Source organism: Botrytis sinoallii (genome assembly GCF_014898435.1).
Source record: "Botrytis sinoallii strain Bc 23 chromosome Unknown BSIN_040, whole genome shotgun sequence".
Lineage (NCBI taxonomy): Eukaryota > Fungi > Ascomycota > Leotiomycetes > Helotiales > Sclerotiniaceae > Botrytis > Botrytis sinoallii.
In genome coordinates this window covers 65,737-93,354 of record NW_024066067.1, presented here as the reverse complement: position 1 = coordinate 93,354, position 27,618 = coordinate 65,737, and the positions used below count along the sequence as shown (strand labels likewise).

The 27,618-nt window shown below is 39.2% G+C and overlaps 5 protein-coding genes across 5 annotated transcripts; 3 read left to right on the top strand and 2 right to left on the bottom strand.

The window, feature by feature from the left end:
- Nucleotides 1–5,502: 5,502 nt before the first annotated feature.
- EAF02_012098 (uncharacterized protein) lies at nt 5,503–6,645 on the top strand (the record flags this gene model as incomplete). Its single annotated transcript, XM_038908146.1, has 1 exon — nt 5,503–6,645. The coding sequence occupies one exon, from the start codon at nt 5,503–5,505 to the stop codon at nt 6,643–6,645; it is 1,143 nt and encodes a 380-aa protein (XP_038752047.1).
- A 1,053-nt stretch (nt 6,646–7,698) lies between these two features.
- EAF02_012097 (uncharacterized protein) lies at nt 7,699–10,684 on the top strand (the record flags this gene model as incomplete). Its single annotated transcript, XM_038908145.1, has 8 exons — nt 7,699–7,716; nt 7,764–7,974; nt 8,029–8,060; nt 8,109–8,284; nt 8,392–8,960; nt 9,007–9,422; nt 9,469–9,632; nt 9,679–10,684. 8 exons carry the CDS (start codon nt 7,699–7,701, stop codon nt 10,682–10,684), a joined length of 2,592 nt encoding a protein of 863 aa, XP_038752046.1.
- A 1,441-nt stretch (nt 10,685–12,125) lies between these two features.
- EAF02_012096 (uncharacterized protein) lies at nt 12,126–14,198 on the bottom strand (the record flags this gene model as incomplete). The annotated part of the gene is made up of 7 exons (XM_038908144.1): nt 12,126–12,430; nt 12,493–12,863; nt 12,927–13,301; nt 13,354–13,560; nt 13,623–13,746; nt 13,804–13,937; nt 13,999–14,198. The coding sequence occupies 7 exons, from the start codon at nt 14,196–14,198 to the stop codon at nt 12,126–12,128; spliced, it is 1,716 nt and encodes a 571-aa protein (XP_038752045.1).
- A 1,198-nt stretch (nt 14,199–15,396) lies between these two features.
- Nucleotides 15,397–16,461, bottom strand: EAF02_012095 (uncharacterized protein; the record flags this gene model as incomplete). Its single annotated transcript, XM_038908143.1, has 2 exons — nt 15,397–15,983; nt 16,041–16,461. The coding sequence occupies 2 exons, from the start codon at nt 16,459–16,461 to the stop codon at nt 15,397–15,399; spliced, it is 1,008 nt and encodes a 335-aa protein (XP_038752044.1).
- Nucleotides 16,462–23,183: 6,722 nt separating this feature from the next.
- Nucleotides 23,184–24,047, top strand: EAF02_012094 (uncharacterized protein). Its single transcript, XM_038908142.1, has 2 exons — nt 23,184–23,566; nt 23,681–24,047. Exons 1-2 carry the CDS (start codon nt 23,368–23,370, stop codon nt 23,857–23,859), a joined length of 378 nt encoding a protein of 125 aa, XP_038752043.1. The 5' UTR covers nt 23,184–23,367; the 3' UTR covers nt 23,860–24,047.
- The last annotated feature ends 3,571 nt before the right edge of the window (nt 24,048–27,618 follow it).

Below are 27,618 nucleotides of genomic sequence, written 5' to 3'. Positions count from 1 at the left end.
TTGAACATTTTTAGGTACAGCCACATAAAATAAGATCCGTGGAAATGTTGCAACTGTCATGTCGACCTTTGCCAGTATGAATTGAACGAACGTGTTGACTTTGACAGAAGATAGGCCTCGAGAATCCAGGGCTACCCTATTCAATCAGGTGAAGATGAGATTTTCAATTATATCAACGGTTGAGTGCTTGAGAATTCAAGAACCCCCAGCAAATAAATATGAAGGAATATAAATCGTGGGACGGTGTCTTCAATGTTCCAGTAACATTAACATATGGTCAAAATCTAATTTACATCTATGTTAAATTTATTCTAAGCCTTCCACTTGCAACCGTGTCAGGGCCTTGGAATCCTGCGAGTCAAAATTTACGAGTCTTGTTTTGTAAGTCATAGCCACTAGCTTTACTCTCTTCATGCCATCGGTGCTTGTTGTTGAATGCCCCCAGCTAATTCAGATGTTATCCCTCACTAATTCGAATTTTGGTGGCGATGATGAGATTAACAGTGCTGTTGTTACTCTGAGATGTACTCTACGTCGGCTTGAAGAAGAAACTGAAAGTCACTGTGCAAATCAAGACTACTTTACCTGTACCAAGTCTGAGTGGTGGATATGAGGGTTCATTGAAGACCGTATTTGATGCAGTGAGTTCTAGAGCTTGCGGGATTCTTCAATCTGATATGTAAATAGTCATGCCGCGTTAAAATGTGAGTCTTTCCTTCCATCCAACAATGTGGGTTCTTTCGGCGTGTCTTTAATTCTATGGCAGAAGGACATTTTCTGTCATAGTCTATAGAATTCCTTGGAAAACCAAAGCATTTCGATCTCCCCCCTTCATTTAGCGAGTTCCGTCACCAAGATACACGACTACAAATTGAATTGGGTCAAACGCCATGTAGAACAGAAGAACGGGAGTCCAAGAAAGTTTCCATGTCAAAGGTAGAAAAGGTTTGAGACGTTCATGAAACCAGTGTAGTGATATTCCGTTGAAGTTGATGATCGAGGATCAAGGGAGACGACCAAAGACATTCTTTGTAAAATAAGAACATTCACAAATTTGATACTCAACATAATCGATTGTTAAAGCACACAGAAAATGAAATTCTTGTATGAATATCAAAAGAGAAAATGTTTTTTTAACGTTCAAACTTATGTAAATAACACCCAAAATAATTTCAAATGCATTGGGACAATGACTTGTTCGGTTTTTGATATGCTTTGTGTTTACTATCTAGAACAGTAAAATAAGAGAAGGAAGGATCGCCCAGGTTTCTCAGCTTTGGTGTTGATTACAGATATATAAAAGCATGTGGCATGTGTGACATGTGATTGAAGTTTGGGGTCTGGAAACGAACGGGTCTGTCAATTGTTGACTGCACTTATGTAATTTCAACAATCGAAACACTGTATTAACACTGGATGTTGTGTTTTTTTCCATCCGCATAGAATAGAAATTGAGAACTCTGAGCTAAGAGCTGATATCTAGTCTACTAGTCTGAAAGCTGGTATGTAGGTCGACACCCTTTACCTTAAATGATCTGGGTGTGAAATGAAGAATGAATGAACGGATTGATAAATAGTGGAATTAAATCAATTGCCCTAGAGGACATGTGTTATGAACTGAGATACATGATTCTCCTAGCAGAAACACTCCCGAGGTTTCGTTGTCAATCATGTGTTTGCAGGTGACAATCACAATGTATGATCCAGTCCTGTCATGTCGGTGGTCAAAAACCTTGTGGATCCACTATCGTGGGAATTCAAAATTTCCGCATTGGACCATAAATTAGGAAGGAGAGAGATTGACACGTGTTAGACATCACAATACCGAGTACGATGTAGATTGGGATCCATCGGAGAAACTCGGATTGCATGATCAAAGTAATCAATGACAATTCCAAGACGCAGACCTCTCCACATTGACTGTCAACCCCATGGGCAAGAATGGGGCGGTCCGCGTTATCTCTCTTGGTGTAAGAACTAAGTACGGAAGAGAGAATTAGGTATCGCGAGATTTCCCTCATGTACGCTGCCTCGTGAGTAATCTTGGGGAGAAATCTCACTTGAGAATTGTGATTCAATATTTCATGAGGCATATCTTGATACAACAGCGACGGGCCGTGAATTCCTAACCCATGCACACGTGCGAGATAAATGTTGAAGGGTATGAGAGAATTAGGATAGTTGCATTAGCTGTGAGGCAAAAAAAAAAGAGTTGAGGCAAGAACGGCAAAATGGAGATTTGGAAGACGCAACACCTCTAGGCTCTAGCACTCTAACACTATGTATCACGACCGAAGGAGGGATTAATGCTTTAGCGCGTGGTCACCACAAGCTGGTCGCTGGGAGATGGCGCGAGACGCTGAAGAGGGGAGGCTATGTTGAAAGGTCCGATGCAATGCGTGTACGAAGGAGAAATGATATACGGTAGGTATTTAGTAATTGCCATGTTACATTCAACGTTTCTTGTATTACACATGAGGATGAGTTCCTCATGTGTATGGGCATGAGCATGTGCATACATGTGAGCCAAGGCACAAAAATGCGACAATTGACACAATTGGCATATGAAGAAGGCGGCTATTGCGTTTACATGTATGTGAAAATGTTGAGGATATTTTAATGTTTGGGAGTTACTCAATGACAATGATGAAGTGATGATTGTGAATAGCATTGCCCAGTAGTATTCGGCAAATTGATTTGCAGGTTTCCATTCGGGTCCGGGAGAATGTGAAGATAGGATAGTGATTTCCTCAACATGAGTTGATTTTCGATTCTTCCCTTGCCGCCATCAACTACAATGTCTATCTTTTCCAACCGTTGACCATCCATGTACGACGTATTCTTTCGTCATTGTAAGTTCAACGTTGTGTATAAGTGGACCTAGGAGTATTTAACGAAAAAAGGACCGAAAAGGAGAGAACGGCTTCCTGGATAAGTCCATTCGGGTAAAGGGCCATGGTTGGAGAATGGTATGATTTTTCCGGATAACATCATACATCATACATGATACATGATTGGAATCGAGATGGTAATTATTGAGTGATTGATTACCTTAGCATGTGGGAAAATGAAGACATCGTGAGAATTTTGGTGGGGCTGGTTATCGTCACAATCGCATCGCCTGCAGAGTACGAAAAGGTGGATCCGATTACTGGGCAGGGAGGGTAGGGAGATGAGGATAGGATACTCTATCATGTACACCTGTACGAGGAGCGAGAGTCGAGAGATTCACAATCGATCAAGGACCACGGTCATTGCAACTGCAGTACTAGGTAGTTTGTCAGTCGCAAAGACCATGATGAAATCTTTTTACTCCGTGCTGTCCGATTCCGATGCCGTTTCATCCACCCATCAATCAATTGCCTCATGATAATTCATTATCACCACAAATCGACGAACATTACTCGGACGTTGGAAGGGAAACTCCACCATGAAATTGACCTCGTGATTTGTACTTTGTTGGTTTGAGTGATCATATACATACTACCTAGTACATCCAAGACACTCACACTCACACTCACACTCACACTCACTCACACCCTCACTCTGGAAACCTCGTGATTTCCGTGAGATGTGCTGGTGGGGTTTGTTTCTCATGTTGGAATAGGGAGTACATACTAGGTACTTGTACAGTGTGTACCGGTATCTGGTATCAAAGTATTAGAGTAAGTATTAGAGTTGAGAGATGCATCTACGGGCGGAGCAAGTACGAAGGATGCAATGAATACAAACAAAGAAAGTTTAAATAATGTAAATCCTTATTATTGCATGATACACGATATGCTCCGGACCATGTACAATCTCCATACGACATATTCATTTACCAGATTTCGATTCACCACCTACCAGGTACATACTGCTGACTGGCTATGCTTGATCATTCATTCCCTCCTGGACATCGCAGATGGAGGTTTCATGTGTTCTTTTGGAGAATCACCTCCCATATGGCCATCAGTCCGTCGGTGGCAGATACGGAGTACTTTGTACATTTATCCGATTTGCCCGGTCTGGACTCTGGACCATGGACCAGATAATGCAATCAATGCACGTTCCCAAACTTTGGCTTGATCACTGCCCATTGCACTTGGCTCTTTATCCCACATTGAGTAATTATATTTGTAACTCACCTTAGTCAATGCCATCTTTCATCCTCAGCCATCATCCATCATCCATAATCCACAATCCACAATCCATCATCCATCATCCATATTCCATATTCCACCTGCATCATTCATTGGTGCCAGCCCAATCCAAGTTATCCATCCCCTCCCCGCCCTCGATCCCCTCGATCCCACCCTGACCGTCCTCTCCATTTCTTCCCCACTGCTCAATGTACCCAATCAAAATATCCCCAGCTTTGATGTTGAAACCACCAAACTGCGTCATACTCTCTCTCGCCCTATCAACATTCTTCGTATCAGATCGAAAATACGTTGCTTCGTGCCGGTACGTCGTCGCAACTTGATTGAATCCACTTTCATCATTTTCCACACCTTACCGCATCCGTCTCAAAGCTGGAGTCAAGGCATCTGCATGTTGTCTGCAATGATTTAATGATTAATGGATCATCCACGGTATCTATGGCATCTATGGCATCTATGGCATCTCTAGCCTCTCTCTCTTCTCAATGATTGGTCGCAACCAGGTAACCTTGCCAGGAGGTCATTAGCAACGGCCCTCTCCCTCCTCTTGGTTCCATCCATGTTGTTGGTGTACCTACCTACCTACAGAGCCCTGCAAGCCTGCGCAGAGCACCGCTTTGGAAATCCCTCGTTTCTTTTTAATTCCTCCAAAGCACAGAAAGATCTGGATGTCTTATTGGTTGATCTTTTTCAGGTACATCGCAATACATCCAATAACATTACTTCCCCGCCATTAGTCTAGACATTCGTGCAGATATTCTTCCCTCCTCCAATCCGAGATACATCCTACGTAGTATAAGCCAAGATAGTGGTTACAAAACTGGTGACCTTGCTTTTTGGGTTGACTGTGCAATGCTATCGATCCCCCCCTGCGCCCATTTTGGCCAATATACACTGCGTATTTCAAATATATAAACACCAACTGCTTCCTCGATTTCTCCTTCCCTTGATCATAATCTTTCATCCATTCTAATAACCTTTCGTGTGTTACCACATTCTATCTTTACAACACCTTTCGACACAGTCATCAATTTGACTCACAATCCATCCTACACACCTCCATCATACCCCGCCATATACCTACTCAAACCCACGCTTCACCTTTGCAAACAACATCGCATCAATCTCACCTAAATTTCCTATAAAAGAACACACCTGGATATTTTTAGAACTCATCATTCATCATCTATCTTAGGGTTTAAAAGCAGTTTCATTTCGGTGCCGGCAACATCGGTAGAGGGTTCGTCGCTGAATTTGTGAGTCCATGTTCATTTTAATCTTCGAGTTCCAAATATTTGAGACCTATGTCTCACGCCAGTCTTTCGAAACTTTTCAACTGCACTGAATAATTTACCATGGCATGCATAATACGGAAATATTTACTAACATTACTCTTAGCTTCACAAATCTGGTTATGAAGTCGTCTTCTGCGATGTCATGGACAGCATCATCACAAAATTACAAACCACCCCTTCATATAAAGTTATTCAAGTTGCGCCGAGGTACAAGCGAAGATACCATCACCAATTACCGTGCGATAAATTCGAAAACACATGAAGCCGATGTTATTGAGGAGATTCGTACAGCCGATGTAGTAACATGCTCGGTTGGCCCGAATATTCTCAAGTTCATTGCACCAGTCATTGCCAAGGGTATTGATGGCCGAGCCAATGATGCAACCCCCATTGCAGTCATTGCTTGCGAAAATGCCATTGGTGCCACTGATACCCTCGCCAATCACATCAAGGGTGACCACACTCCAGAAGATCGTCTAGAGGACCACCACGAGCGCGCACGATATGCAAACTCTGCCATCGATCGTATTGTTCCCGCTCAAGACCCAAATGCAGGTCTTGATGTCAAGCTTGAGAAATTTTACGAGTGGGTGGTGGATCGCTCACCTTTCCATGATCACGAACCTCCGGCGATCAAGGGAATCAAATGGGTGGATGATTTAATACCATACATTGAGCGTAAACTCTTCACCGTCAACACTGGACACGCAGCTGCTGCATACCACGGATATTACCACCAGAAGACTACAGTCTACGATGCACTACAAGACCCTAAGATCCTCAAGGAAGTCCACATGGCATTGGAGGAGACAAGTAGACTGATCGTCGGCAAGCATGGTATCGAGGCACAAGAGCAAAAGGATTATGTCGACAAGATCATTACCAGAATAGGAAACCCACATCTGGAGGATGCAGTAGAACGAGTTGGTCGTGCACCCTTACGAAAACTGAGCAGGAAAGAAAGATTTATTGCCCCTGCAGCCGAACTTGCGGAGGAAGGAAAGGAATTTGGTGCATTGTTAGACGCTGCCGAGATGGCTTTCCGTTTCCAGAACGTTGAGGGTGATGATGAATCCAAGGAGTTGGCCAAGATCATGTCGGAAAACTCACCAGAACAAGTCGTGGAAAAGGTCTGCGGGTTGCAATCGGATCATCCATTGTTCCCTCATGTGGTAGCCGTCGTTGAGAAGGTTCAAGCCGATGAGTAGAGTGGTGATAGTAATACTTTTTCCTTTTTTTTTGAGGGATTTTAGGATGGCGAATGGATAGGCATGATAGGGATGGATTGGATAGTGAGCGATACTTCTGGCGTGTTATGGATACGCAGTACGCTTTTGATGACTTGGAACAATGTAGTTACCCACGGATGATAGTATGAATGAAATGAACGGAATACCAAGTTCGAGATATTTACCACTTGGTCGTTAATTTGAAGAATTGAAAATTGGTTGCAAATGAAATGCTAGAGAGGTGTAGAATATCCTCTCAAAAAAACAAAAGAGTGTAAAACATAGGAATTCGTAAAGACTTCTCGATACTCAACATGATTGAGAGAGGTATTGATGCATTAATTCGTGTTCTGATCTTGTTGAAAGAACCATATACTTTGTTGAGAAGTACGATCAGATGTAATGTCAAACATTTGAGAGCTCATCACCACGGTTTACTTTATAGCAAAATAGCAATTCACCTCTCTTTCGCAGTGATTGGTACCAGATGATGGTGTTGGAGATCGAGGGTACGAGATAACAAGACAGTAAGGACAAGACCTTTATATAGTGATAGGATCAATTCGATTTGGAGGACTAGCCAGAAAGAAAATTGTGATTGATGTGAATTTGAAGAGCGAAATTTCGGTACTCTGTTGAAATTTATATTGATATCAACTACTTTTTCTCAAATATCGAAGTCTTCACTACCATTGTATTTCTTTGTATTCTGGGGATGTGAAATAAGGTTATTACACTAAACCTAATCAGCGCTAGTCAGTATCATTCAAGCTGCCACATCTCGACTCCAAAGGAACATTGAAATATATCGAGGGACAACTTTGAATTCCTGTTATTTCTTCCCTCAACCAATTCTTCTTCTAATACAACTCCGAGAGGTTCAAAAGCAAGCTCATAAATCGCCTGACTTCTGCGATTGAATTCACACCAGAAAACCTCGCAGAGGAACCATTTGCGAACCCATTCAATACGTGCGCTGAAAGCCACAGTATTGCTTTTTCTACCCCCCTTACTTTTCAAACATAATTCAAAATGAGGTTGGACGTAAAGGTAAGAAGAATTCCCTCTTCTGCTAGTAATCTGCGATATATGTACAGCTGTCGAAAGCTATGATTGCTTTAGCTGTGCCCGCGAAGCTGGATAGCATCAACAATCTCAAATTGAGGGAGACGATTGTAGTTGGGAATATGGCAGCAGTTACTAATTCGATTTACAAAACTCAGAGGCAGTTATTTGCTCGATCGGAAAGAGTCAAGGGAATTGATTTCCATCCAGTCGAGCCATGGATTTTAACAACCCTTTACAGCGGTATGTTGGCTGGCGCATGAATTGATTTGAGGATGGAGTATTGATTGCTCGCAGGTCATGTTTACATTTGGTCTTACGAAACTCAGGTTAGTAACATCAATATATGAATGCCCTCTCATGCTGACAATCTTCAGGCTATTGTCAAGACATTTGAGTTGACAGATGTTCCTGTCCGAGCTGGTAGATTCATTGCTCGAAAGAATTGGATTGTTTGCGGTTCCGATGATTTTCAATTACGAGTTTACAATTATAATACTTCAGAAAAGATCACCACTTTCGAAGCCCATCCAGATTATATTCGCGAATCGTCGTTCATCCTACGCAACCTTTCGTTTTGACCGCCTCTGATGATATGACAATTAAGCTGTGGGATTGGGATAAGGGTTGGAAATGTGTGCAGGTATTTGAAGGACATAGTCATTATGTTATGGGACTAGCTATCAATCCAAAGGATACGAATACCTTTGCATCGGCATGTTTGGATAGGACCGTAAAGATCTGGAGTTTGGGATCATCCACAGCAAACTTCACACTAGAAGCCCACGAAACGAAAGGTGTCAACCATGTGGATTACTACCCTCAATCCGACAAACCGTATCTCCTCACTACTTCAGACGACAGGACAGTCAAGATTTGGGATTATACTACGAAGTCTTTGATCGCAACTTTAGAAGGACATACAAGCAATGTTTCGTTCGCATGCTACCACCCCGAATTACCTGTCATCATCTCTGGTTCCGAGGATGGCACAGTCAAAATATGGCATGCAAATACATACAGATTAGAGCAATCCCTGAACTACGGATTAGAGAGAGCTTGGTGTGTTAGTTACCAAAAGGGTAAACAGGGCGTTGCTGTCGGTTTCGATGAAGGTGCGGTGGTTGTAAAGATGGGTCGAGAAGAGCCTGCAGTATCTATGGATAATTCTGGAAAATTGATTTGGGCTCGACATAGTGAAGTTGTCTCGTCTATTATCAAGGGTGGAGGTTAGTATTCCCAAGTGATTATAGGGTCATTACTATTCATTCGTAGATGCTTCAGTAAAGGACAATGAACCAATCTCCTTACCCACGAAAGATCTCGGTACCTGCGAAGTATATCCACAAACTCTTCTCCACTCTCCAAACGGCCGCTTTGTATCCGTATGCGGTGATGGCGAATTCATCATTTATACAGCTCTTGCATGGAGAAATAAGGCTTTTGGCTCGGCTTTGGATTTTGTTTGGGGTTCGAAAGATAACAGTAATGATTACGCGATTCGGGAATCGGGAACCAGTGTAAAGATCTTCAAAAACTTTGTGGAGAAAAGTGGTGGTCTTGATGTTGGCTTCCAAGCTGAAGGTCTGACAGGCGGAGTCCTTCTCGGTGTTAAGGGCCAAGGTGGTATCGGTTTCTATGACTGGCAAAGCGGTGGATTTGTTAGGAGAATTGAGGTTGAGCCAACAGAAGTACGTATGTCTGATGTGAAAATGTAACAAAAGCTGATTGATGTAGGTATACTGGTCTGAAAATGGAGAATTGGTCGCTATTGCATGTGAAGATACCTTCTACGTCCTCAGATTCTCCCGAGATAATTACATTGCGGCTTTGAATGCCGGAGAAGTCGATGACGATGGAGTTGAGGCTGCGTTTGAAGTTGTGACGGATATCAATGAAACGTATGTCAAGGCAAGACCAACGCAATCGAATGCTAACATAAATTAGTGTACGAACTGGTGAATGGGTAGGTGATTGCTTCATCTATACCAACAGCACCAACAGACTCAATTACCTCGTTGGTGATCAAACCTATACCATCTCTCATTTTGATCAACCTATGTATTTGCTCGGATACATCCAGCGCGACTCTCGTATTTATCTCGCTGACAAAGATGTCAACGTCACTTCTTTCGCCCTTTCTCTTGCAGTCGTCGAATACCAAACTTTGGTCTTGAGAGATGATATGGATACAGCTGCAGAAGTACTCAGCACGATACCAGGAGACCAACTTAACAAAATTGCTCGTTTCCTCGAGGGCCAAGGTCACAAAGAATTGGCATTGGAGGTTGCAACTGACAGCGAACATAAATTTGAGCTGGCCCTCGCATTAGGCCATCTTCCAATAGCTCTTGAACTTGCCCGTGAAGCAGATGTCGAACATAAGTGGAAGATAGTAGGTGATGCAGCACTTGCTGGTTGGGATGTTGCACTTGCAGCTGAATGTTTCAAGAATGCAAGGGATCTTGGTTCGTTGTTGTTACTTCACTCAAGTACGGGTGATAGAGAGGGACTCAAAGCATTGAGTGCACAGGCAAGCGATGCTGGTGCACACAATGTTGCATTTACTTGTCTTTGGCAATTGGGAGATGTTGATGGATGTATTGAGCTGTTGGTCAAAACTGGCAGAGCAGCAGAAGCGGTGCTATTCTCACAAACATATAAGCCAAGCATTACCGTCAAGACTGTGCACGCATGGAAAGCTCAGTTAGAAAATGACAAAAAGGGCAGGGTCGCCAAGACCGTTGGTGTACCCGGTGAAGATGAGGAGCTTTTCCCTGAATGGGAAGAATATTTAAGGTTAGAGCAGGAAGGTAATGAGAACCTCATTGATGTTAATGGGGATGGACATGATAAGGTTAATGGCGATGGACCTGACCCTGATGCTGAAGCTGTGGAGGAGGGTTCACTGGAGACAAAAGAAGAAGACGATGAGGAAGAATCAGAGGAGTAGTTGAGTGGTCCACAAATAAATTGGGGACGAATTGATTTTTGGGAAATTTCTGGAAGGTGGCTATAAAAGCAGCTGTGGAGTAAATGTCGCATTTGATAGAGAATTAAAGATTTATTATTTCTAGGCCCAATAGTCATAGGGGAGGGGTGATTGATTTTGCTATCTGATAATGAATGATGAGTGGAGAGCTGGAATAAGAGGAACGGGATTGGGAAAGACGAGTAAAATGAAGGGGCATTCTAGTGAGAAAAAATCTCTTCAGCTCGTTCTTTCTGCAGTGTTGATTGATCCTTATGTGGTGAGTTTGGTACCCAGTGGTAAAAATCCTTCTTGAGGAAAACCCCAAAGATACTTCGTTCTTAGTGCATTGAAACTTTCACACTTGTCAAAACGCAAAACTGTTTTCCCAATGACCATCCTTAAACGTGATCATCCACTGTCTCGATTCTTCGCAGTACTCTTTGACTCCGTTGCAATCACATCTGTCCAAGGGCTCAACTCGTGTCTAGGGTGTACACGTGAAGGAAATATCCGTGTACCTTACAGCTCAAAATGGAAATGCTGGATGTGCTAAGATGAATGACTGTCTGGGAATTTTGAAATGATTAAGTGCAGAATTGCTGGATCCTATATCTGCTGTCAGGCACGTTGAAATGTAACCAAGTGGAAAGTTTGGAGCGAGCCGGAAGATCCATGGTCAAGTGAAAAGATTCCTCTAAGCATAGCTTATTGCTTGATGCTGAAAGCAAGGCAGAAGTAATAGGTTTGCACCCATCAACGAAGTCATCAACAAGGACTTTCTCCCAATTAAAGACTTGAGACTAATAAGCTTCGAGGACTTCGTTGACCGGCACAAAGTTAAAAACAAAAACAAAACATCAGGTCGGAGCAACATTTCATTTATTCAGTGGAAGATTTGCAGATCTACAATGATCCCGACTCACAGTACCACGAAAGAGTTTGGCAAGATTGAGAAGTCAATCTAATAAATATAAACCATTGTCAGGGCTACCAGGGGCTGAAATTCAAAGCGTTAGGGTGACAAGCTGATTGTGGAATTGGAGAGTTATTTCTATGATTGTTGAAGTAGATCAATGACTACAATCTAGATCTGGTTGATTCAGCATGTTGGTTATACTCGTGGGATTTGAAGACTTAGTCTTCCCTATAATTCTGCTAATCACATCTTGTAAAGTGGACGAGCGGAAAAGCTTTCATACGAGTTTGGCTCAATTTATAACTCAAATTTGCAGATCACCGATCCAATGACTTTGAAATTCAGTCTGCGAGAACTGGTTGTTATCTGTCAAAACTTGTTATTGCTATAAATACAGTGCATTATCATTGCCGCCTATCAGTACTCTTCAAAGTTCTTGATAATCGACTCAGCTTTTCCCTTGGAATCTGATCTCGGAAACGAAATTCAATGACTCAGAAAAGTTCAGACTACGATTTGTTTTTCCTGCCACATCATTAATGATGACGGGATTTGTGCGGCAGCAAATGCAACCAAAATTCGAAATTGTATATTGTAACCTTCAGCGAAGACTCCACGAATTTGCATCTGGACCTTTGGATCGAATGTCTTAATCATTGAAGTTGATTCCAGAATGAGTGATCTTTGCTCTTTAGTCAATATCCTGTCAAGATTTGATAAAATGTTGCTCTTGTATGCGGCAGTGGCAATTGCAATACCAAGAACACCACCTAGTATTCGAAACTGTGTTATGGAACTAACAGCAACGGCTGTGAAGCAGGACCTCAAAGTCAGTCAAATATTTCTGACGGGGGATATAAATATAAAATACCTTTATCAGCAGGCTCAGATATGGAATACGGTGTGATCAAGAGCAAAGTCGAGAGATTAATGCCCACACCAAAACCTGCGATTACTTGAAACCCATATTGTGATACTGGTGTTACCTCTGAAACGGTTAGAGTGGAAAGTAGCGCAAAGCCGACTATCTGTAAACCGGAACCTATCATGATTAAAAAGATAGGTGGAACTTTAGCTTTTCCAGCTACCACAGTGGATACTATTGACCCAACAGGGCATAATAGCGTGAATGGAATGAGTCTGAAAGCTGCATTGAGAGCCGTGGTGTTTTCAACCACTTGAAATCGTTGAGGAAGTTGGAAGATAGTAACAAAATATGGACTACCCAAGAAAACTGCATTACTGGGAGAAGAAGGGTCGCATGTTAGTTTCAATTGTCGATCAAATAATGATGATTAGGCTTACAGTATCATTCCAATCCAAATTCGGCTAGTCATAAGCCTCCAGGGGAACACTGGCTCGGCGGTTTGTGATTCTAAGCTCACCAGTCGCTCCCAAAAAACAAAACCAACCCAAAAAATACAGGATACCGTTAGAAGAGCGATTACAAATGCCGATTTCCAATCGTATAACTGTCCGGCTTCTTCGAGTGCTGTGACTAAGAGAGCGGTAGCAATCAGTAGTATTATGGCACCGAGGAGATCAACTCGTTTGAAGACGTTTGTTGAAAACAGCGATTTGAATCCAAAACCTTTAGACGTTTCGTCGCGTTCGTGATTGGGGAATTTGGCAGGGAGATAAAGAACAATTGCAAGAGCGGAAAGAGCTCCAGCTGGCACACTACGAATCTTTTAGTCTTTGAGAAAGTGATTTGATCGAGGATCAGACTCACTTTAATAAAAATACCCATCTCCAAGTTTTGGAATGATTGAGTGCCCCGCCTAAAACAGGCCCAAGTGAAAATGAAATTGAGTAGACGATTGATATAAAGCTTGTATATCTCGTGTATAACTTCTTAGGCACCAGCTCAAAAATTATTATGTTACCAAGCGCAAAATTACCTCCCGAGCCAATCCCTTGAAATGCTCGAAAGATTATACTTTACCGTCGATTAGTACACTACATCTTTACCACCTATTGGATTAAATGTTGGTAACTTACAGCTGTGTCATAGATTGAGAACTCCCACAAGCTCCTGCAAATATGGTAAATAAACTGATAGAAGTAATTGTGCATAGCTTTCTGCCAAATATGTCACTGAGTTTGCCCCAAATCATAAGCATGCCTATGGAAAGTTATCAGTATGTGCTATTAGCGCTTCGTTTGGGAATGTTTAACTTACTAACTTCACCCAGCATGTAGGCAGATGCAATCCAATTGACTTGATTGAAGGAGTTCAAGTCGTCTGTAATTGAAACTAAAGAGGTTGTAACAATCGGGATTTCGAGATTGGTGATAAAAAGAGATAAAAAGATTCTGAGACAAATCAGTACTTCTTGCTTGTCCTTTTGAAGAATAAAAGAATAGAGTTTCGAACGCAGCTGTTATCATGTGAAGTCTTGCTCCCTTTAGGTAAATTGTAGGGGATTGACTGGATACTACTTCGAGAGAAATGTCATCGGCTTGCGACGTATCGCTCATGGATGGATCAGATTGAGATACGCTTGACACTTGTGCCTGTAAGTTATGGGCTCTCTTCTCTCCATCCAAACCAAGAGTTTCAATTTGTTCACTCATGCTAGGAACTTGATATATTTTGCAAGGAGTAAAGCTCGTCTCAAAAAATAAAATAGACTGTTATTTCAGGATCTGAGCAAGGTTTTGATGATTCGGCGATTGTAGAAAAAACGAGAAATTGCAGCTTGAAAACGACACCAACAAGTAAGAAATTCGAAATGCTGAAGAAAGATTTCATCAAGACTTCATCAAGACTTCCTAAAGGTAACCTGCATATATTGATGTTGGTGGCTATATCTGACCAATCCCACCCCCAAAATTATCCCATAAGTATATTCAGCAGACCTATAGTAACAGCACCGCCAAAAAAACTTTCATCACCAACAGTTATCGCTGTTGGTGTGATCTACGTTCTTCAAATGATGATTTATTTTCTGAGTAAGACTGTAGTACGAACCAGACCAACGGTGCCCAATTATCTTGTGTAGACGTAAGATCCCCACGTAATCCTGGCTCATGATCTTATGAAATAAGACGAATACGCATGAGCAGATATTTCCTACAGCGACTATTGCTCAAAACATAGCTTGTCCTACAATATCAACTGTAATTAGAATAGTAATAAACTAAAGTTTTATAGTTATAATAATGCTTTTCCTAACATATAAAGCTTCAAATACTGAAAAATGTCTGGATTTTATATATGCTTATAATAAGTCGAGTAATTTTTATATAATCGAAGAATGAATTACTACGATATAAGCGTTTATACGGGATATTATAAATATGTTTAATGAGATGTAGAAGTCAGCAGATTTTCTATATACTACTTTTTAATTCCAACAACAACGTATTGTATAATATTACTTACTTAATATAAAACTATCTTTTCTAGAAATGCTCACTGGATATCGATCTACTGCTCACAGCTTATATTGATAGCAAAATTAACAACTGTAAAAGATATATCTATAATAACCGAGAAAGTTACTCATGCTCAAGTAAATACTAATAAAATACCATACCGCTATTCAATCGGTACTATCTACTTTGAAGACATCATAATCAAATATTTACTGCTCTTTGATGTCAGAGATATTAAGTCGCCATTATCACAAAATGCACAGACTCAGATGACTTCCCAAATTGACAATATTCAAAGCCTAATTATATTGGGAAAATCAATTCTAATGTATAAACTAACAAATAACAAGTTGAATTCATCAACAATTGGTATTTGACTCTTTAGCCATGTTCCTCACGAAGAATTTTGTTTAAGAAATGACAATTGCTGGTCCATGACTTCTTTGATGATTTTCTCTGGCTTGGCCCATTGAAGACCAAGTTCTCTCTCTGCCTTCGAAGTATCGGTTTTTGCCACCTTGGGATTTGTGCTCGATACGACCTTGTAAGGCACAGCAGAATAATCCTTTTGCAGAACTTCAACAACATCTTTCCAAGTCATTGGCTGTCCGGAGACTAAATAACTTGAGCTAGAATCGAGAGCCGGGTTCAGAGCTTTCACATGCGCATCTGCCACATCTCCGACATACACAGACAGAAGGACACCATCCGATTGTGCACCATTCATAATACTGCCAAACAAGAGACCATTAGTGCTCCCCTGGATCTCCTCAGCCGACTTTTGGACCAAATTATGCCCATACACCAGAGAGGGGTGAGTAGTGATGAGCACGAAGCCGGGACTTTCTTTCTCAAAGAACTCCCAACTTGCTTGATTGGCCAGAAGTTTTGAGGCGTGATATATCTTGAAAGCAGTCAAATAGTAATTGCCCTCGTTGTAGTCTCGATTTATATCTACTGATAAGTCCAGGGATGTATCCTCTGTAGATAAAATTTAAGTCAGTTGTGGAATGCGATGTAAAGCCTCGAAGAACTAACCTTTCAACACAAGTCCACCTGTAGGGCCTTCGAGCGGCGTCAAAGCAGCGATTGAGGATGCGATGACGACTTTTTTAATGCTTGCGACCTTGGCTGCGTCTCTCATAATGTTCAGGGTTCCTTCTATTGCTGGTCGATATATCTTATCCTTGTCGACAGATTCAGCTAGCGGAGAAGCCAAATGCAAGACATACTCAACATTGTCTAGAACTCTAGAGAATGCGGCAGGTACTGTGATATCTGGAATGATGACAAACTCTAAACTATTTGTATGATCGGAGAAGATGTTCTTGAGGCTTTCGATTTGTGACTCCTTGCGAACAGAGATGCGGAGACGGTAACCGGCTTTGAGTGTAGCTAAAGCAGTTGAAGCTCCAATAAAGCCAGTTGCTCCAGTGATAAAAACTAGACTAGAAGACATGGCGGTAATTTTAAGGTGAACGGGGGGTGATGTAGGATTCGAGAGTGAGCGAAGATGTGTGGTTTATGGATGTGAGTGGTGTAAATGATAATTTGAAAGCGGCTGCTTCCTTAAATACAAAAATCATTGAAATGCCCGTCAAAGTGGCTACCACAACGGAGAATGTCCGAAGAAGAGCTTCCATTCATTTTGCACCGAAATCATTATCAATCAATCTCAGATATGAGCCTAAGGTAAACTTTTATTTGTAAGGAGTTTTCGTTAAGCTCCGCTTAACGTATTTTCCGGATGAAATCTTGGGCCATGTCCGAACCCTGCTCCTTAGTTACACTTCGCTTAACTGTTCGAGTGTGGCCCGTATCCTCGAAACATACACAGACGAGAAATTAAAAACGTTTCGGGCATTTTAAAATTCATTTACTTACCTAGGTACTTAATTTTATGCACGGATCACATGATCTGAAGTACCCTGTTCTCCTTTCGACTAGTCAACGTCGACGCCTTGTATTAAGACCTTTTGTTTATATCGAGCCGTAGGATCACCCAGCCTGAAAATCACTCATCATAGAAGCAATGAAACCTTTCCGTCGGGTGTTCTTCAAGTTGCGTGGTCTCAGGGCCACTGCCTCTAAGTTCATCATAAATCCTGTCCTTACCGTCCTGGTACTTTCCACAGATTGTGCCTGAAAACCACTTGATCTTTGTGATGTCGTTATTGACAACCGCCGGACATTTGACCCTCCCGAAAATTGATTGCTAATCGGTAACGATCATGGAGGCTTGGCGCGCTAAGATAATCAACTCCTTGATTAGTGAACATTAAATTGATTGATTGATTGATTGATTTCATTTACGTCCATCTTCAGTCTAAGACTATATAGGACGGCTAGGCCTCTAGAGGCTCTAGCGGATAACTTTTTATTCTACAAAAATGGATATATACGATTTAGGGAAGTAAAAACAAATGCTGGGGAACAGTGCCCGCTCATTATACACATTGTATATAATAAGAAAATTGTGAAAATTAAGAAATTGTAAGGAAATCAAAGCCCTCTCTTATTTCTCTAATTACTTTTTCTTCATTCTCTTCTCCTCTCTCCTCTTCTACTACTATTCCTTCCTCTATCTCGTCTTGTATGAGAGCCCTGGCCAGGTGCCATGCTCTTGTAGCGATTTTGGTGATATTGATGAATTTAATGGCTAATTCAATACCTACTTTTGTATGGAGTAGGAACTGTATAGTGATCTTAGATAGTGGTATATTCTTGAATATTTCTTTTCTCTCTGCTTTGTATATGGGACAACTAATAAGGAGGTGTTGTGGAGCCTCAATATTACCACATATACATTTGTTATCAGAGAGTTTGAATCGATGTAAATAAGATTTGATATATCCATGACCTAATTTGAGTTGAAAATATGCGCTAGCAGTGTTTCGCTTGGTTTCGCTTGGTAGCTTGATTTTCGATCCTATCTTCCATGGAAATAGCTTTGAATAGGTCAAAGGGGATTGATTTGATCTGAGTTTGTATTGATTGAGAGTAGAAAGCCATTGATCTGAATCGTATTCTTTGATCATCATACCTAGAAGTCCAAAACTTGTTTCGTTTGAGATAGAACATATTGTGGTTGCTTCCTTTGCTAGTTTATCTGCTAGCTCATTTCCTTCTACTAAAGTATGTCCTGGAACCCAATTTAGAGATACTTCAGCTCCTTTTGCTTTGATGATTTCCGCTGCTTTGATTGCTCGAATCTGATAGGCCTGTCCAGGGTGGTCTGATGGTGTTTTTAAGCGATATAGACCAGCTTGGTTGTCCGAATATATCTTGAATTTGTTGCCAATACAGGCAATTGTGCTAGCATATTCAATAGCTCTAGTAACCCCGTAAAGCTCTCCATTATACACTAGTTGATTGCTACCAATATTCAATTGTTGTTGATATGAAATTCGATTGTTTGGTTGTATTGCGATTATACCTACACCTATACCTATTCCTTTTTCAGTAGAAGAGGCATCAGTATAAATGTAGGTAGTATCCTTATCTCTGTGATTGAAAACGATATTGTGAAGAATAGCAGTATCTTCTTTTGATGAATTGCTAATATTAACTCTGAAGGGAATTTCCTTTTTCCATGGGGGGAAGTTGAAGTGAATAATCTTTTCAAGTGAAATAGGATTGAGATCCTGATTTATTGATCCTCTAATTCTATCAAGTTGGATTGATTTATATCGTTTTCTTTGAGGAGTAGGGATTACTTCCAAATCGGTTTGATATTGAGCTGATATTTCTTTTTCGATATTGATTGGATGGTTTGGCGAGAGTTTAGCTAGACGAAACGCGTATTGCCTAACATTTGAATCTAATCGAATTTTTGGGGGCTTTAGGCCTGCTTCTACTTCCATTGGAAGGATTGGGGCTGTTTTGAAGACTCCTAATATCTTTCGAAGAGCTAGGTTTTGAAGCGATTGCATTATATTCTTGAAATGAGTTTGACCTCTCCACCAAATCACTGATCCGTAATCAGCTATACTGGTTACACATGCTATATATAATTGTCTAAGGGCTTTAGGATTAAGGCCCTTTTCGGTGTTAGCTAATCGAGCCATTCGATGGAAGGCACCTTTCGCTTGTGTGATTCGAATATTAACATGTTGATCGAATTTGAGGTTCGGGTCGAACCATATTCCCAGCCATCTAATGAGAGATTGGGGTACAATTATTTCCGAATTGGGTAGCGTGATTGGATATTTTTTCGTCAATTTGGATGATGAAAAGTGCATTAGCTCTGTTTTTGCCAAATCGAATTGGATTGCATTTCTAGAACTGAGTTCATAGATTTGTTTTGTAACTCTCTCTAGGGTTTTGATATTCTTTTTCCATGTAGATGAATGTGTGATTAAAGCAATATCATCTATATAGGAAAGAAACTTGATCGAATTGGGTAAAAAGAGCTCCCTGATATATATAAGGAAGAGAATTGGAGAAATCGGGCTGCCTTGTGGTATTCCGGTCGAAATTGGCTTGAAAGATTCGATTTGATTATTAAAAGATAGTTTCAATTGTCTTTGTTGAAGAAATGAGGCTATCCAGGCTATCAGATTTGTGGGCAGTTTTAGCTTCTTACAAATATCTAATAGTCGATTTCTCGAAACGTGATCGAATGCTCCCTTTATATCCATAAATAATATTGAGGTCTTTTTACTGGCTTGCTTGTTTCTTTCAATTTCTGTAGTCAGTAAAAGTGCAGCATCGATTGCTGATTTCTTTTGGCGTCCTCCCATTTGACTCTTGTGAAGGAGATGGGTTGTTTCCGCTAAATATCCTAATCGTTGAGCTAGAATCCTTTCGCTTATTTTACCCAGGCAATTTAAGAGTGCAATTACTCTATATGCTTTTGGAAGGGAATAATCTGGTTTGGAAGCTTTCTTCAGAATAGCTCCTGTGGCTTGTTTCCAACATTTCGGGTGATATCCTAGATTAATAAGTTTACTAAAGAGAGTAAAAAAGGTTTGTGGGATTGCTTTGTAAGCCTTTATAATGATCTCTTGAGTGATTCCATCTGGGCCAGGGGTTTTTCCTTGGATTTTGACTGAACAGGCATTGCTTAATTCGATTTGAGTAAGATTAGGCCATTCCCATTGCTTGGATTGTTTATACCCTTCCCATTGTGGTTTTGGGGTAATAGGAGGGGGTGGGAACAGAGTTGATCTGAAAGCAGAGCATTTTCCTTCGAAAGAGCTTTCTGTTGCAATATCCGGTATCCTTTGATCTTGAAAGTCTTTAGTATAGGCCATTGCTTTGAAAATTGTCTTTGTGTCCTCCTTTTCTAGAAACTTATTCCAATGATCCTTCTTTGCTGTTTTAATAGCTTGAAAGTACTTGTTTCTAGCGATTCGATATCCTTCCTTAGAGCTATGATTCTCCAGATCTGATTCAATTCTTTGCTTTGCTTCTCTTAGCTCTTTTCGGAGATCTTTCAATTCAGGTGTCCACCATGGTTTGGCCCTTTTGATTGAAACAATTTTAGGTATACACCTTTCTATTGCTTTTTGAATGATCCTAGTAAGTTCGCTTGCTGCTTGATCTAGAGTTAGATAGTGATTGTCTTTGTTTTTCAAAAGGTTTAAGGAATCCTCTTTGGTTGGAAGGATTAATTCTAAATTCGACAGAATAGGGGAATATAAGGATTCCGATTTGAGTATTGATTCGAACTTTTCCCAATTCGCTAGCTTAGTATTGTATCTAGCTATCGATCCAGTATTAGAAGTACTTAGATCTTCTTTTCCTTTTAATTCGAATAGTATTCCTGCATGATCGGATCCTGTATCTGAAAGCGTTTGCCAATTGTGAATTTGAGGAGAGATTCCCTCTGATGCTAGCGTTAGATCAAGAACACTTGGATTAAGGAGATTAGTTCGATAGAAAGTGCTGATTCCGGGCTCGTTTAAAAGAATGAGATTCTGATCTTCAAACCATTCAGCTAATTGATCAGCGTTTCCGCTTTTCTTCGAAAAAGGATCCCACCATGGGTGATGGGCATTGAAGTCGCCTAAAAGGATGGTTTCTTGTGTGATAGATATATTATACAAGCACCTTTCGATTGTGAAACCTTTCTCTTTAGCTTGATCAGCTTCGTTGTATATATTGATGATTTGAAAGGTTTTGTTTCCATTTTGACAATTGAAAATCTGTATATCAGAATCTATTGGAGAATCGGAAGCTAGATTGATTGTAGCTTGAAGAGTTTTTGATGTGTATAGTAGTGTACGTGGCCGGTAATTAGGATTGAGTCTTGGTAATGTTTGTGTGAAATTGGAGTGTATAATAGATCTTGAATTTGAGTAATCGATTCCGTTTTTAATAATCCAAGGTTCTTGAATCATAATGAGGTCGATGTTAAGTTCTATTGCAAGCTGTAGAACGTTCTCTGTAGCTTGTGAACTCCGATTGAGATTTATTTGAAGGATTCGAATATTAGTGTGACTCATTAATGAGTAGTATTCGATTTTTGTTGAATAGCCTGATAGGTTTCGCATGTTTTCGAATTTGCTGCATGATTCCCTTGGCAATTCGAGCATTTTACTTCTAAGTGTTGACAGAACTTTCCTCTGATATTACATACCATACACAAGTGTACTGATGTAATGTGCTTGCCTCCACATAATCCACAGGAAGGGTTCCTTCTACAATAGGCATCCTGATGCCCAAATCCTTGACATTTCTGACATTGTGTAGTTGGTTTTGATTCGTAGAATTGTTCTACTCTTATACTACTTCCAGCAATATATAATCGCTTTCGAATAGCTAATTCTGCTTCTGATTTTGTAGCAAAAGCAATAACGATAGCACCCTCTCGTTGATGGGCTCTTCTGGGGGCGGGTGTAAGCCAAAAGGGGGTTCCTATAGGCTTGAAGTCTGGATTGAAGGTTTTGATTTCGTCGAGTATAAGATCCATTCCTTTTGTGCCTGAGAATTCTTTAATTGGGATTTTGTGAATAATGACTTTGTGCCATTCTTGATCCTTTTGGATTCTTTCGAATTTGATAATATTACTCCAAATCGCTTTCTTCTCCAATAAGAATTGTGATGTAAAGGGATCATTTGTTGTGATAATGATATTATTATTGAAGGATATAGTTGCTGCTGCAATGACTGGCCCTTTGATTCCGATCTTTTGAAAGGCTTCATTTATTTTGTTTCGGATAATTAGAGGGGAAAAGGAGGTAGGGTTTGGAAAATCTGGCTTGATTAAGATAATTCGTTTTTGGATGAGGTTAGATTTCTTTTCTATATTAGTAGATGTAATGTTTTTCCCTTTGGGGACTAAATTCCATTCTCCTTTTTTTGAAATATCAGCGTATGTTGGTTTCAATGTAGTGGTAGTAGCAGTAGTGGGCGGAAGAGGTTTAGCTAATGCTTTCGCTTGTGATTCGATTTTGCGTGTAGCGGTTTCCAAATGGGTGATTTGAGAGGTGATGATATTCGAAGCTGTAGTAAGCTTCCCCTTTTCAGTATATTCTCTAAAGATCTCTAGGAGATCTAAGAGCTTGGATTGTTCTTCGCGTGATTGGGAGAGAGAGGAAGCTAGCACTATAAGGTCTCTAGCTTTCAAAATAGCTTCCTTGGGTGTGTTTGGGTTGTTTTGGATTCTAGGTTGTTTGTTCTGATTGCTAAGGGGTATTGTAGGGCCCCGTTTCTTATTCTGATTGAATATATAGGTAGTATTGGTTGTATCTTGAGTAATAAAGGGGTCACTAAGTAGATTGAATTCTTCAAATCTTCTTCCAGAACTGGCTGGCTGGTTGGTTGATAGGATAGGGCTAGAGATTTCGAATTGAGGGTTTTCAGAAGGCGGGGGAGGGCTTGAAGATATTGGGGTACCTAGGACAACAGTAGGATAAGTGTTTGGTATAATGGAGGCTTCAGAAGGAGCCTCCATCATGGCCGTATCCCTAAATGTTGATGGATTGTTAAGAGAGCTCATATTGAGGATCTAGTTCTTATTCTGGTAGTTCGGAGTGAGAAAATTTTACGCGAATTTTCGTGTATGTTTCGTGTTCGGAGCGCCGACGACAGTAGCACAACAACTACTGGTCAGAATCACTGGGGGGCAATTGCAATCAATTTGGTTTAATAACTATGATCTAAATCGATCGCGAACGGGTCGTATTTCGAAGAAAAAGTTTCCTTCGAAATTTGTTGTGTGTGTAGTGAACATTAAAGTACCTAGGCACTTTCAACAAATGCGGGCAATCCTGCTCTCAAAATCTACTTTCGCGTCCACTTAAAGGTTTCGACTCACCTTCATATTCAAAACCTAAACTCCGCTTCTTTTCTGCCATCCTCTTCCAACAACATTCTTCCTCAAGGTCGTTTCAAAATAAGTGAAATCAAACAACACACAATGCTGTCAGATGATAATTCCAGACATCTTCTGTATGTTTGCGCAGGCCTCAGTACGTTCACAGCCTACAAGCACACATCTCTAGGCTTCAGTGATCTTTTCCCCAAAATTGATCGCGGACTCGGCTCTTCAGAGCTTCTGACGGCCTTCTCCGCAAAAAGCAATTTCCTGCAGGTTGGCGCTTCTTGGGCTCTCATCGGTATGTTAATCTTTTCCCACCCCACTTCAATTCAAGATTTGCTTCAGAGAGCTGCCCAAATTTTACACAAGGATTTGATTATAGAACATCGGCATATAACTGAGGCTTAAATAGGAATCCTCCAGCTCAAATGGGCCAAGTATGGTTTGAATACTGGCTATGATAAGGCAATTCTTGGATGGTATGGAGCTTATTCTTTCGCGTTTGGATTGGGTAGCTTCTTGAAAGGCGTGTATGTACCTCTGGTTCCTGTTTGGCTTATCCCCGCACTCACTGTGCTAAGCCAATTCTGAAATGGGCGATAATGTTAGAAGTAAAGTTTTTCAGGAAGTAGTTAGAATCTGAAACTTACGAAAGCTACGCGCGTTACTAAGCGGTTTATGAATTTGAAGTTTTCTATTACTATAAAACTCTATAATAAGAAAACTAAATTACTATAATAATTAGTACATCGAATATAAAAGTAAAACGAATAGTATTTTCAATATTCTTCTAATCGTTCACTTTATTAAACATTTATTCAGCAACTATTAGTAGAAGATTATTTGAGATAAATATAAATTGTTCTAACTTTTACGATTATATAATCATTTAGAGAAGCTGGTAATTTCAATAACTTGAATTTATTCTAGTATAATTTGATCTATATTACTTATCGAGATTAAAGATCAACGTAATATAATGAAAAAGTTATTAAAAAGTTATAAGATGATTAAATTAGAAGAGATACTTATTTAGTATATCTCTAATATAAATAATAAAGAGTTTTATATAAATATAGATAAGTAATCTTTGTCACGGGATCACTTCTGGGAGTATTCAGAAGCTTTACCGCTGAGCTAAACGCCCAAAAGACTAGGAGGTAGAACTGGAAGTTCTATCTTACTCTTACATATATAGCAGGACAGGACAGGAAGGGCTTAGTGTCACCCCGTGACAATCTTATGTTATTAGACTACTATGATTTTCTAAGCTGAAGGACTAGTCTTTTTTATATATAAATTATATCTCTCTATATATTTTATTTATTTATTTATTTATATTAATTAACATCTGTTTTGAATCTCTCTAGGGGTATTTAGATATACTAAGATAAGGAACTATTTGAGCAGCGTGATCGTTGTGATTGAATTTAGCAATTTAATTTTAATATTAGGGGCTATTCGCTTCTCTGCAAATACGATCCGCTTTTGTTTCTAGAAGAATATATTTGATTCGAGTTATTATTAAAATGAAGCTTGGTTTCTAGATGGGTAGACTCGTTATAGGCTTTAATTTTTATAATGGAGGAGAAGAAGTAAGAATGGATTGCTATTTGTTTAGTCGAGTAATAAGACTTTTATATTATATCTTGAGTTTATGATTTTTAGAAATAAAATGAATTTGAATAATTAGTTAAATAATAGGTTTATAAAAGAAGAGGGAGGATAATGGGTTTTATTGAAAAGATGATTTCTTCCTAAGGATCCTTTAATAATTAGAACAAATCTGTATATAAAACTCTAAATCGATAATTAGCTAAATAAGCTTATTAGATATATATAAAAGTTTCTTACAAGTCGACTAGTAGAAGAACTAATATATAGAGTATTAATAGTCATTATAGATAGTATAAATAATATCTTTCAACGACACACAATATACTCCTTATTTATTTCCCCTGCCCCGGCAGGCTTAATCCTATCAAACCTTATACTCACAGAAGGCTCTCATTATACTGATAGCGATATACGCCTTTAGTGTACCGAGCGATTTCTTAATCTAAGAGGTGCTCCCTCTCTAAGCAATTATTAATATCTTAGGGGTTGATATATAGCCCTTATTAATTATAAGATTGCTTATAGGCTTTATTCTTAATATAATCAAGAAATAATTTGAAAGGATTAATAAGATAAAAGGGAAGAGATAGAAAATGATTAAGGTATTTGTAGTACTAATAGATAAACTTGTATAAGGATTCCAAGGCTAATAATGTAAACTCACTGTGAAGTTTAAGAATATGATTATTTCTATTCTATTAGAAGTAACAGAGACTATTCTTAATTAAGGAAGAAAGCTTGTAACAAAGTAATTATAGTCAGAAAGCAATATATAGAAAACCTATATTGATGTACTGAAAACTCAGATAAGGCTTGAGGCAGCAAGCCCTATCATAGACTCTACTAATATAATACACTTTGCTTCTAATGGAAGTACGAATACTAAATGCTTGGGAGTATGTAAACTTAAAAAGAAGAATGATTGAATCGAGAAAACGATTCTTATAATAGCTGGTGGGGAAGCTCTGCTTTTAGAGACTAGCCCCTTTCTGTTAAGACTTAGAATAAAAGAGATAGTTACTGGGATCATACTAATAGAGATTCCTTTTTTTTAAAGGAACAATATAGGCTGGATATTAAGGTACAGCTTTAATACTAATTGAAAAAAGATTATGAAAACAGAAAATGTTGAGTGGATATTTAAAACCCTTTATGTAATAAGTATATATAGATTAGAAAAATGATTTATATATATAGTCCTATAAGTATCATACAATTTCTATTATATCAAAAATGCTTTTACTCCTATATCTACTAAGCTTATCAAGAAGAAGATTATAGCTCAAATTAGCAAACAGTTAATCAACTACAGATTAATATATAACAAGGTCAACCCGATTACTAAAAGAGCCATTTAGATCATTAACTTTAATATTATAATATCGCGATTCCGATTGTTTAATAATAGTTTCTACTCAATTCTTCTAAACAAACCCTAGGAAATTCAATTTTACAATACTAGTTGCCTAGAGTACTATAACCCCTTTATCTGTAATAAAGCCTCAAAATGCTCGATATGCGGTAAACTAAATATTGAGTATAAAGGTATATTTGTATATTAATAATACATTAAAGTAGCTTAATATACTAATTGTTATGGGCCCTTCCACACTGGTTATTTCAATTACCTAGTTGCTTTTAGAATCTATACTAAATAATAGATTGTTCTAATTATAAAGGAATTGGCTGTAATCAGAGCTATTAGCAGAAAAGACTATGAAATACTGTATAGAGTAAATACAAACAAAGCAAATCATACTTCTAAATTACTTTTGCCTTCTAGAGTAATAATCGTAGAAACCCTGATTACTCCAAGAGCAAGGATTATAGTGTATAAAAATAAACACCTTAGCAAATATCCATATAGGCTTAGTATAAGTCTGTCAATCATACCAATCATATTTATTTATTTATTTATTTATTTATAGTGATTAACATCTATTATCTGACCTCCCAAGGGGTATTCTAGATGTACTAAGGAGCGGGCCTACGGGCCGCTAGTGTTCCAGCCGCTCATAGTAGTGTAATGTTAGTTAATCAGGGGCTTGTTGCTTTTAGTATTCCCTTGTTTAGTATTGCTTATGGCGATCCTGTGGCTGTTCTGTCTAAGGGTTTGTGGTTTTGTTTCAGAGAGTCTTGTTTTATATACTATCAATAATTAATGGGGTTCAAATAATCGTTTGTCAAAAACGTTTATATACAGAATCTATCTGGTGGGAAAAGATGAATTCCTTTCTCTCTGCTGATTATAAGGAGTGGTCTCCTAGATATAGTATAAAGAAGCTAAAGAAACTAATTCTATTAAGAGTAGTTTTATATCGACTAATAGTTATAAAAATAGATCACAACGATTACACCACTTATCATTAGCGATTTGGTTATCAAAATAATAAGTTAAACTGCTCATACAGCAATGCTAAGGAACTATATCATTTCTTTAAATACACTATAAACAACCTAAAGTGTTCAGACTAACCCCTTGTTCTTATAGAAATACAATCTAATAAGCAGATGATTATATATATCAAGAAACTCTTACATATACCTAACAAGCTTACTCAGCTGATCACCGACTCAGAGTTCTATACTCAGATTTGTTTTAATTACTAAAGAATCCTTAGAAAGCGATAATCTTTTCAATAAAGCTTGTTACCCACTCCTTATAAACTTATCACTCAATTGATCACTCGAATATACTACACCTCTAAAAACTGCAAACCCAATATATAACAC